The 12,565-nt window shown below is 46.8% G+C and overlaps 1 protein-coding gene across 3 annotated transcripts in view; it reads left to right on the top strand.

Annotated features, from left to right (window-relative positions):
* The window catches only part of ADAMTSL1 (ADAMTS like 1), a 475,434-nt gene extending 463,304 nt beyond the window's left edge, over positions 1-12,130 (top strand). For 2 of the 3 annotated variants that reach the window (XM_060102066.1, XM_060102065.1), the window contains 3 exons: positions 6,846-6,955; positions 7,735-7,955; positions 9,478-12,130. In XM_060102066.1, coding sequence (XP_059958049.1) covers positions 6,846-6,955; positions 7,735-7,955; positions 9,478-9,584 — 438 coding nt within the window. In that variant the 3' untranslated portion in view covers positions 9,585-12,130. Of the gene's footprint in view, positions 1-6,845; positions 6,956-7,734; positions 7,956-8,882; positions 8,964-9,477 lie in introns of all 3 variants that reach the window. The other variant, XM_060102068.1, reaches the window with a different exon arrangement.
* The last annotated feature ends 435 nt before the right edge of the window (positions 12,131-12,565 follow it).

Below are 12,565 nucleotides of genomic sequence, written 5' to 3'. Positions count from 1 at the left end.
AAACTGTAACTGAAAAACATACATGCACCCCAATATTCATTGCAGCACTACTTAAAATAGCCAAGACATGGAAGCAATCTAAATGTCCATCAACAGAGGAATGGATAAAGAAGATGTGGTACATACCTACAATGGAATATTATTTAGACATTAAAAAGAAAGAAATAATGTCATTTGCAGCAACATGGATGGACCTGGAGATTATCATACTAAGTAAAGTAAATCAGAGAAAGACAAATATCATATGATATTGATTATATGAGGAATCTTTAAAAATGATACAAATGAACTTATTTACTAAACAGAAATAGACTCACAGACTTAGAAAACGAACCTATGGTTACCAGGGGGGAAGGGTGGGGTGGGGGAGGGATAGATTGGGAGTTTGGGATTGACATGTACACACTGCTATATTTAAAATAGATAACCAACAAGGACCTTCTGTATAGCACAGGGAACTCTACTCAATATTCTGTAATAACCTATGGGAAAAGAATGGGTATATGTATAACTGAATCACTTTCTGTATACCTGAAACTAACACAACATTATAAATCAACTATACTCCAATATAAAATAAATTTTTTTAATTAAACAATTAAAAATAGATAAACAAGAAGGGCCTACCATATAGCACAGGGAACTATATTCAATATCTTGTAATAACCTATAATGGAAAAGAATATGAAAAATTATACATATACATATATGAATCACTTTGCTGTATACCAGAAACACAACATTGTAAGTCAAGTATACTTCAATTTTTAAAATACATTAAAAATAATAAAGTGAGTCTCTTGTAGATAGATTGCCAATCTATGCCTTTTGATTGGAGAGGCTTGTTTTTTCCATTTACATTTAAAGTAATTACTGATTAGGAAGGACTTACTTTTCCCATTGTTGTTTGTCTTAGGTGTCTTATAGCTTCCCCCACTCATTACCTTCATTACTGCCTTCTTTAGTGTTTAGCTGATGTTTTGGTTTGGGGGTTTTTTTTGAGTATAGTCTGTAGGTATTTAATTTGTGGTTGCTCTTGGAATTACATATAACATTCTAAAGGTATAACAATCTAGTTTTAATTTATAGCAACTTAACTTCAACCACACACCCAAACTCTATTCCTATAGAGCTCTGTCCCCTTTCCTATATGTTAATAATATAAAAGTTACGTCTTTATACACTGCATATCCACTTACAGATATATAATTATTTTTAATGCATTTTGTCATTTAAATCCTGTAGAAAATAAAAAGTGGAGTTACATACCAAAAGTATAATACAAATTTTTATATTTGCTCATGTATTTACATTTGCTGGCAATCTTTATATCTTCATATGGCTTGGAGTTACTGTCTTGCATCCTTTTATTTTAACCTGAGGGTCTCTCATGTTTCTTATAGTCAGGCATAGTGGTAATAAACTCCCTCTCATCTTATCTGCGAATATCTTATGTTCACCCTCATTTCTGAATGACAGTTTCACTGGATATAGAATTCTAGGTACATAGGGGGTTTTTTTGTTTTTTTCTTTTCAGCACTTTAAAGATATAATTCTACTACCACCTTTTGGCCTGCAAGGGTTCTGCTGAGAAATCATCTGCTAATCTTTCTGAGGATCCCTTGTACCTGATGAGTCCATCTTGTTGATTTCAAGATTCTTTGTGTTTATTTGTAAGACAATTTCATTATATTGTGCCTCAGTGTGGTTCCCTTTGAGTTTATTATACGTGGAATTCGTTGAGCTTTTTGGATTGTTAGATTTGTATCTTTCATCAAATTTGGGGAATGTTTGGCAATTATTTCTTCAAATGATCTGGCTGCCCCTTTCTCTCTCCCTCCTTCTTCGAACTCCTACATGCGTATATGTTTGTCCCACTGTCTTCATGTCTTTTCTTTCAGCTCATTAGACTCAATAATTTCAATTGTCCTGTTTTCAGGTTTGCTAATTGTTTCTTCTGTGTACTCAAGCCTGCTGTTGAACTCTGCTAGTGAAATTTTCAACTCAGATATTGTATTTTTTAGCTCCAAAATTTGTTTAGTTTCTTTTTATAATTACTCTTTGTTAATATCATTTTTTCTGATTTCCTTTAGTTCTTTATTCATGTTTTTCTTTAGATCTTTTAACATGTTTATGATGGTTGTTTTACATTTGATGCCCTGCTTCTTTAGAGCTGGTTCTGCCACTTCACTTTCTTCCTTGAGCGGGCCATGATTTCCTGTTTCTTTGAAGTACTTATGATTTATTCTTGGAAATTGGGCATTGAAAAAAACAGACATCTCTCCCAGTCTTTGAATATACTTTCTCTGTGCCTGTGCACACCTTCACTGCTTAACTGGGTGTTCTCTGAACCTCGGGATCAGCCTGAGACGAAAGCTTAAGGTCTTCTCAGATCTTTCCTGAGCATATGTCTTGCCTGGGCCTGCTTGTGACTTTCAGAATCCCCCTTTGTATATGGCTGCTTTTGAATGTCTTAATTTCCAAGATGGTCTCACCCCAGGTTGTCCCCAGGGCCTTAGGTGGTCTATTGCATGTCTCCATCTGTAACCTCCTGCCCCAAGTGTCTGTAGTCCCCTTGCAGCTTTCACAAGTAGTGGCTGCCACTTGATACCTGAGTTAGATGAGACAGAGACCAGTCCTTCAGGTAGCCCTCTGACCAACAGGATGGAACATTACACACTGCAAATAGGATCTTCTCTGCTCCCTACAGATGGTGGGAGGAAAATAGGATACTGCTGCCTCTAGACCAAAACTGCCATGCTATATACCCTGAGAAAAACCGTAATTCAAAAACAGTACCACAGTGTTCACTGCAGCACTATTTATGATAGCCAGGACATGGAAGCAACCTACATGTCCATCAACAGATGACTGGATAAAGAAGATGTGGCACATATATACAACGGAATATTACTCAGCCATAAAAAAGAACAAAATTGAGTTAGTTATTTGTAGTGAGGTGGATGGAGCTAGAGTCTGTCATGCAAAGTTAGAAAAACAAATACCGTATGCCAACGCATATATATGGAATCTAAAAAAAATGGTACTGATGAACCTAGGGGCAGGAATAAAGACACAGACATAGAGAACAGGCTTGAGGATACGGCAGGGTTGGGGGGGGCGGAGGTGAAGCTAGGACAAAGTGAGAGAGTAGCATTGACATATATACACTAACAAATGTAAAGTAGATAGCTAGTGGGAAGCTGCTACATAGCACAGGAAGATCAGCTCGATGCTTTGTTATGACCTAGAGGGGTGGGGTAGGGAGGGTGGGAGAGAGGGGATATGGGGACATATGTATGCATATGGCTGATTCACTCTATTGTATAGCAGAAACTAACACAACATTGTAAAGCAATTATACTCCAATAAAGATGGGGGGGAAAAAAACTGCCATGCTGGGGAAGGATGAGGGAAAATACCACAAATTTTCCTACTGTTTTGAAGGTAGATTTTTCTTGATTGGGCACTTGCTAGGTTGCTGTAGACCTTTGACTTTTTCAGCATTCCTGTAAGATTAGTTCAGCCAGTTTCCAGTTGCTTTTTGATGTTTCTGTGTGTGAATGAGGACTTAGAGCTACCTAGTCTGCCATTTTGCTGATGTCTTTTGACCACAATTGGGAATTCTTGAAGGAAGGATATGTCTCCGGGAGGCCTATTTCTTCCACTCTCATTTGTTTCTCTACTCATTGCTGGTTTGACTTCAGTGCCAATTGCCACACTGAAACTGCCCTTCCCAGGGTCACCAGTGCAGCCGGTAAGTCAAGTTCCACTGGGTACTGCCAATTCTCACTCTATCTTGTTTGTTCTTTTTGACACATTTTGATACTACTGACCCTTTTTCCTTTCTGGAAACTCCTTTGTTGGTCTCTGTGCATACATTTTCTAAGTTCTTTTTTTTCTCCTTTCCTGCCGTTTAATTCCTTTTTTCCCTCCTCTTCCTGCAGTGTCCCTCAGGGTTCTGCCCTAAGCCTTTTCATCTCATGCTTTCCCTCCCCTTGGGTTATACCACCTATGACTCCTAGACACCACTGGTCTACTGATGACTTTCAAATGGATACTGTTTAGCACAGCTCTCTTTTAAGTCACAGATCTATATATCCACCTGCTTAATGAACATATATATTTGGATATTTCACAAACATCTCATACAAAACATCTTCAAAACAAATTCTTACCTTTATGTTCAGTCCATAAACCCGAGATTCATCTTAGCTCCCTCCCTGTCTTTTATCCCTGTCAAAGCACCACTGAAGCCATGTGAATCATACTTTCATAGAATCTCCTCTCCATTTCCATGGCCCAGTGCGTTCATTTTGCTCAGCAAAATTTGTTACCTGGATTACTTTCTCCAGTCTATTCACTTTCCAATTCAATTACTGTGCTGCTGACAGAATCATCTTTTTAAAGAGTAACTCTGATCGTGACACTCCCACTTAAAAACCTTTCTAGGTGCCTCCCCTCCCCCACCCCAACAAAGTGGCATTCATAAGAAAATCCAAACTCCTCAGGCAGCATACAGTATTTCTCATGATCTGGCACATGTTTTACAGCCACATTTATAATTCTACCTCTCATAGAATTCTCCTGCAAACATTCCAGGGCTGTTCTTGCCATCCTTCTTTTACATACGCTTTTATGGAACACATTCCCTACCCAAGACAGGTGCCTCATAAATGTATGTTGGATTAAAAGAAGAAAGTTGAATTATTACATGAAGCCAGGTTGTTAGAACTGAGAAGGTGGTCTTAGTTCTACTTAGACTAAAGCCAGCATGGTTTTCAAAGACTTCAAAGAGGTAGGAAGAGGAAGGAATAGATCTTTGAGTGACACTCTTCCAAAAGGATTTTCTTGTCAGAAACTATTATCATTTTCATTCTTACAGGAGTGGAATAAAGAGGTTTGGTGGGCATCTATAGTTTGAATCACACATCCCAACAATATATCACCAATGCAAAAATAGTAAAAGGGGGGCTTACCTGGTGGTGCAGTGGTTAAGAATCCGCCTGCCAATGCAGGGGACACAGGTTTGAGCCCTGGTCCGGGAAGATCCCACATGCCGCGGAGCAGCTAAGCCTGTGCGCCACAACTAATGAGCCTGCGCTCTAGAGCCCACAAGCCACAACTACTGAGTCTGCCTGCCTAGAGCCCATGCTCCGCAATGAGAAGCCACCGCCATGAGAAGCTTGTGCTCCACAATGAAGAGTAGCCCCAGCTCACCGCAACTAGAGAAAGCCTGCGCACAGCAACGAAGACCCAATGCAGCCAAAAATAAAATAAATTTATAAAAAATTATATTAAAAGGATTTTGAGATCAAGCAGTTCCCTGTAATTTGTAATGCCTCAAGCCTTGCTACTCTTTAAAGTGTGGTCCATGGACCAATAACATTGGCATTACCTGAGAGCTTTTAGAAATTCAGCATGGATGAATTAATTAAGATGGGTGAACAGAGTGAGAAATTCAACAAAGTGATGATAGAAAATATTAAAAAGTATCAAATAGAAGTCACAGAGCTGAAGAATACATTAACTGAAAATTGTTAAGGTGTTCAACAACAGACTACATGAAGCAAACAAAGGCTCAGTGAATTAGAAGTCAGGGCAGTGGAACTCACCTAATCAGAGAAGGAAAAAAAGTGATGCTAGACTAAAGGGCTTGCATTATATAGGTCCCAGAAGGAAAAGAAAGTGAGAAAGGCACAGAAATCCTGTTTGAAGAAATACTGAAAGATTCCCTAACCTGGGGAAGGAACTAGACACCCAGCTCCAGGAAGCCCATAGGGTTCCAAATAAGATGAACACAAAGAGATCATAAATAATCCCACATATATACGGTCAGAAAGAATGAAATATTGCCATTTGCGACAACATGAATGGACCTCAAGGGCTTTATGCAAAGTTAGATACGTCATACAGAGAGAGACAAATACCATATGATCTCTCTTATATGTGGAATATATTTTTTTTAAAAAAAGCAAACTCATAGATACAGAGAACAGATTGGTGTTGCCAGAGGTGGGGGTGGGGTGTGGGAATAATGGGTGAAGGGCTCAAAGACTAAAAAAATAAAATGTTACACAAAACAGGATTTCTGCTTATAATTTTAAGGGTCAACAGCTCCCCTGTGGACCCCTAAGAGTCCAGGTACTTCCAAGTTTAAGAGCCCTTGTTCTAAAGTGACCTCCAAGGGATGTTTGTCCCTTTACCCTACTCAAATAGCAGATGTTTCGTATTTTACAGACACCATTGTTGGTGGCGGTTTCTGCCACGATGGTCTGGCTCTGCCAGCCCTGGGGAGAGCTTAACCATCTCCAGGAGCATGGACTAACTATACACACCGAAGTCTACTTTTGTTCAGCCACCCTTGGTTTATCCTGGAGAAAATGAAACCAAAGAAAGGAAAGAAATCATGGACTTGGTTACTTGGACGAATTTAGCAAGAAAACAATAAACCAAATTACCCTCTGGACTGAAGGAGGGAAGGGGGGCTTATTTAGAGGTGTTCAACTCTAAAGCTTACCACCACATTCCCAGTCCATTATGCCACGATTAACCTTCCATATGGTTACTCTGGGAGGGGGCTGACATCTCTGACTGGCTCTATACTGCCATTAGCCATTTGCTAGCAGAATACTCAGACCACAGCAAGGCTAACCCTCCCACTGTGGACTAAGCAAAAATGTGCTGGTGGATATCCTTTAAGTTGGTGTAAAGAGGGGCAAGATAAATGATCTCAGGGCCTCAAACAAGCTCCTGCACAAGGATCTTTTGCCCCACGCAGCCTGGGCATTGCAGCCTGTCCTGTGACTTGGCTAAAGTGTATGTCACCTGTTTCTGCTTCCCAGTGCAACGGGCCTTGCGTCGGGCCTCGCCTCGCCGTGCAGCACAGACAGGTCTTCTGCCAGACGCGGGATGGCATCACCTTACCATCAGAGCAGTGCAGCACCCTTCCGAGGTAAGAGAGAGCCATGGACTGCCCTTTCCCAGGCCCTGTGTCAATAGCACGGAAAGACGGTGGTAAGTAAACGTTTCCCCTCCAACCTTCCATGGGCCCAGCGGTCAGACACTCTTCCCTTTCACCTCCATTCTCCCCAGGTCACTGGCCTCCTAAAGGTAGATGGCTCAGTGGTGGCCTCGTGCTTACTGAATGGGCCAGGCTGGGCTTTCCCCTTTCGGAGATGGAGAGAGAATGCAGTGGATGCTGTTCCTCTGAGGAGGCCTGATGGCACAAGAGACCCGTGCTGGCTACAGGGTGGGCAGGAGGTCAGGTCCACAAAGTGGGCACCAGACCCCAAGGGCTCCACCAGCCTCTCACTCTTGTCCACCTCCCTCTAGAAGCTATGCTGAGACCCCTGTCCCCAGGTCTCAGCCTATCCAGCCCCCAGCCTCTGTCATCCTTCCTTCCCTTGGGGAGAGGGCTCATCACCCCCCTCACTAAGGTCCCCGCCCTGAGAGCGGCTCTGCCATCCCCCACCCTGGTAGAGCTCATTCTCAGGTCATGCAGTGACACGGACATTGTAGACATGAGCAGACAGAGGCCCAGTTAGAGGAAGGGGTCTTCTGAGACCCTACAGCCGTTCAGTAGCAGAGCAGAGATCAGAACCCAGGGCTGGCAGCGCTGGGAGTTCTCAGGGATACCTGAGATTTGGGGGTTTCCAGCACTGTTTTCACATCTGCTCCCCTGATTCAGCCCCCAGAGAGGCAGACCCTAATCCTGCCACCCTCCTACCACAGGCCCGTGAGCACCCAGAACTGCTGGTCCGAAGCCTGCAGCGTACACTGGAGGGTCAGCCTGTGGACCCTGTGCACGGCGACCTGCGGCAACTACGGCTTCCAGTCCCGGCGCGTGGAGTGCGTGCACGCCCGCACCAACAAGGCAGTGCCCGAGCACCTGTGCTCCTGGGGGCCCCGGCCCACCAACTGGCAGCGCTGCAACATCACCCCGTGTGAAAACAGTACGTTCCAACCCCACAGAGCCTTCTGCAGATTCCCCCCGAGGCGTCAGGTGCAGCGGGCAGTCCCCGGAACTGAGCCTGAGCGTAGGGCAGTGGACCAGCTTTCCCAAGGATCCTGAGCTAGGGCTGGAGTTGTGTATTTTCAGAGGGTGCATGGGTGCATGCAGGCGAGGATAGGTGCGTGCAAGGATATACGTGCATGTGTCCAGGCCACAAGAAATGGTTGGGTGTGGCCCAAGGGCTCCATCCTGGCCCCTGAGACAGCCAGGTGCTTTTGGCCAAGTGCTAGGGGAAATCAGCCTCCAGCTCACCGATGGTAGTTTGGCTGGTACCCAGAGGGGACAACTAAACAATGGCTCTTGGGGAGAAAGCACTGTTTGCACCCAAGCAGCACACAGAGCACCTCCCGCTCAGCCAACCCTGCACCCATCACGGCTCTGCGTCTCACAGAACAAGGACCTGCCGACCCCCGCCCTCCTTTGCAGCCCTGTGGGCACCCACCTGTCTGTGCAGGAGCCACACCTGGGATCTGATACTCATTCACTCCCTCTTCCCTCAAGTCTAGACCCTCCTCCTTAGCCCAGCACCAGCATTTGTATCCCCATTGGGTGAGGATCTATTTTTTTCTTCCTCTGGACCCAAAACAAATTGGAGGTGCTTCTCCACAGGGAAGGAGACAAAGCATGAAGCAAAGAAAAGGGAATTTTTTAGTGTTGCTGTGCAGTTTCCCCCACAAACAGGGCCACACTGAGCCTCAGATTCCCCACGCTAAGCAGATGCCATGTAGGCAAACAGTGCCAGTCCTTTTTCTACACGGGGTGGGATTGCCTATGCCCTCTCGCGTGATGCTGACCCATCTTTGTCAGCCCCCCATGCTCAGGACCACCGTTCCACGAAAGTAGTTCAGACGTACTATATTAACCACAGGTGTCCACAGCCCGAATCCACGCCAGTATTAAAGACCCATCAGCCTGTGCCAATACTGAACTCGGACGCCACGGCGCTCTGGTAGGCACGGCGAGGGGAAGGGGTAGAGAGGCTCGGGAGACAGGACGAGCAAATGAAGCTTCACGGGGGAAAGGAAGGCTCGCGTTACAGGGGGCGAAGCCACCAGGCAGGTCCTCACTCGCACACCACCCCGAAGTGGAGCAGAACTTAGTCCTTCTGGGAAGCAGCTCAAGGAGGAAAAGCATCAGTCAGACACTCAAACGCCATGGGAAAAGGCCCCCTTGCCCAGGAGGTGAGGCGGTCCTGAGCGCCTTCAGGAAGGAAGGGGTCTATCGGAAAGGCCGCAGAGCCCCGGTATTCGGCCCCCAGCCGCAGCCTGAGCTGCCCCCGTGGTTGGCAGCCTGGGGAGCAAATGGCCAAGCTCCACCGGAGCAAGGCCAGCCCAGAGGTGCTGGGCAGTGGTGGCCCCTCGAGCACGGGCGTCTGGTGCCCAAGGCAGACCCCAGGAGGCACCCGGTGGCCACGGCTGTTACCGAGCCTCCGTTTCACCTCTCCTTTCTGTCCCCTTTCCCAGTGGAGTGCAGAGATACCACCAGGTACTGTGAGAAGGTGAAACAGCTGAAACTCTGCCAACTCAGCCAGTTCAAATCTCGCTGCTGTGGGACTTGCGGCAAAGCGTGAAGACAGGACGCGGGGAGAACGCTACCCTGGCAGCACGGAGGACGCGCGCGACCCCCTTGGACAGAACTTAAGCTTTCTTCGTTTTATTTATTTATTTCCCCCTCTCCACCCTCCACCACGCACACCCTCATCAACCTCCTCCCTTGCCCTTCCCCCTCCCCAGACACGAGGACCCCAGGTTGGCTTCTCTCTCAGTCAGCTGGAGCACAGAGTGAGGGGACAGGACAAGGACAAGGACCGAGGTCTAACGGAGGTTGCAGAGCAGACCGGGCCAGACAGAAAGAGCTCCCTGGAAGGGCCAGCTCCCTCCCCAACCTGGGTCCCAGGGAGACCTGGGAAGAGGCCAGCGCAGGCCCCCGGGGCCAGCAGGGAGCCAGAGCCAACGGCAGACGGGAGAGAGAGGCCGAAGGGGAGGGTGCCAGAGGGTTTGTGAAGCATCGGTACTGCCTCCGGACAGCCAACAGCATCTCTCCCGGCAGGAGATGGTTAAGGCAGGGGAGGGAGGACACCATCCATGCTGAGAACCCAGCCCAGGACTCAGCTCTTCCAGTGGGGGGCGCAGAGCCATGAGAACTCAAACCACGGTGGAGGTAAAGGGGAGCCAATCCAAGTAGGCCTGAAGCGCACAGCGATGCAGAAAACGAAGTGGGGAAGGAAGGGACGGAAGCACGGAGAAGCCTGTGCGAGTTCCTGAGAGGGGGAGCGAAGGGGACAGGGGAGCGAGCCACGAGGCTCTGAACCCCGAGCCCGAGTGCCTGGTGTACCGGTGCAGGCTCAGGGGAGGCTGCGGGGCTCAGCTCCGCTGCCCCCAGGAAGGCACAGCCCTGGGGCCCGGGCCGCGTGCGGGAGGTGTGCCCTCCCTGCGGCGGAGAGGGGTCCCCAGCGAGCCGCTCAGTGGACCTCTGCCCGTGGCCCCACGGCAGAGCTGGTGAGACGGCGGGGCCTAGCTGCGCAGTCAGGCCATCCCTGGCGTCTCCGAATCAAGCGTCCCCCAGCCCGGAACAAACTGCTGACCTGGGCCAGGGTGTTTCGCTCATGAGTAGGCTGGGTTTCCTGCCTATATGGTTTTTACTGCTCCACTTGAGGGCCAAGGACTGGGGTCAGCTGGCCAAAAACCAACCCACTATTCAAGTTGCCAGAGTGTCCATCAGATGAGAGCGACCGGGGCACCGGTGGAACCGCAGGCTTGCGTGAGCCCCTCCCGGGGCACTGTGACGGCTGCCCTGTATTCAGACAACAGGCCGGGGTGGGGCGATGGGGCACAGAGGCAAAGCCAAAGGATAACTAAAGCTTCCCAGAAGCTCCTCAAAGGCTTTTCAACCCATTCCCTCCACACAGTGAAATACTATGAACCCTATCAGAATTAATATACATTGGTTTTGCTAACTCAGTGGGCAAAGCAGCATACAGACTCCAGTAATGCCCGTCAGCTACAGTAACATGGCTGCAGCAAAGTCAAGTGGCAAAACTGAAAATTTGGGACATCGTGCCTCATTGTCCATGAAAGTGCTCACTCAGCAGAGTGGTTTGGGGGCGAGTGATTTTGGCCTGCGCCCCCCCAATCCCAGTGGCCACCATTTAGTAGCAGCTGGGGCAGAGCAGGGTGGCCGGAGTCACTCACCCCTCAGCCAAACCGCCCCCTCACATACAGACTCGCAAAACGTCTCACAGCCCGGGGCCACCACTGACATCAGGGCTGCCTTTTCTAGCCAGCCTGGAAGTACAAGTTAGTGGGGGAGACATTATGCTTTGTGTCCTCCCCAGGTGAGCTAGGGACGGTTAAGGTAGTTCTTTCTTCCTCACCACAATAATGGGCTCTAAGAAATCATGTTCCTACAAATCAGTGTAATGTTTATTTAAAATAAAAGAGAATGTTTTCTATGTCTGTATATCTTTTGTGAATATTTATTAGGATTTCCTGTATAAAAAAGTGCAATATTAATAATTGTACATTGTCTTCCAGAAAAAAAAACAAAATACTTGGGGGACTTTTTATTAACTTCCTGCAGTTGTGTTCCTGTAAACTCAGTGGTGATTATTGTATTGTTCCTATTTTTAATAGAACCTGATGTTTAACTCTGGATCCATTCGCTGTGTACAGAATACATTGTAAAAGCTAGCACAGGATGACAGGGCAATAAGAAGGGATTCGTTTGTGACACAATAGTTATGCATGGGATGTGGAAGACAGATTCCATACTACTACGAATGTGGTTGATAATATCTAGCTCAATAGCTATGGAAAACCAGTGGCCAATATTTACATTTCCTAAGTAGCAGGTGTCCTCCAGCTCCACCACGTGTCGGGTTGTAGCAGGTGGAGGTGGGTTTCAGAGCGAGCTTGGAGGACCTAGGTTCGGGGTGGGCAGCAGCGTGCTCCTTGCATGAGATGAATGTACATTTACTGTTTGTTCTGTGAATTGTGACTCAGCAGCACCAGAAGATTATTAGGGCTGCTGAAGAATGTGGAAGGAGGCACTTCCTCCTCTAAAACACAAAACTCTATTTATATTTTTTGTACAGATAATACAGCTTATTTATTTAAATCTTGTCGTCCGAGTCTCTATTAAGCTCAGCCTTCCTATCTTGTTTTGGGCAGGGGGGTGAGGCTGGTTCCCAGTCACTTGTGTGAGTTTGGCTAAAATGGAAGAATCGCAGTTTTCGGCTTTGCATGGGAAGCTGGGGGCCGTGCACCCAGAGGAGCTAGATGTGCACAAATTGAGGCTTAGTGCTGTCTTTGACAGTCATCTCATTTATGACCCTATGTGTCAGCAGACCTCGGAGATACTGAGGATTTGGTTCCAGACCACTGCAGTAAAGCAAATATCACAATAAAGGAATTCCCACGAATTTTTTGGTTTCCCAGTGCATATAAAAATTATGCTTACACTATACTGTCGTCTATTAAGTGTATAATAGATTATGTCTTTAAAAACAATGTACATACCTTAAGTAAAAATACTTTTTTGCTAGAAAATGCT

Source organism: Mesoplodon densirostris, chromosome 6, assembly GCF_025265405.1.
Source record: "Mesoplodon densirostris isolate mMesDen1 chromosome 6, mMesDen1 primary haplotype, whole genome shotgun sequence".
Classification (NCBI taxonomy): Eukaryota; Metazoa; Chordata; class Mammalia; order Artiodactyla; family Ziphiidae; genus Mesoplodon; species Mesoplodon densirostris.
This window is presented reverse-complemented; position numbering and strand designations above follow the sequence as displayed.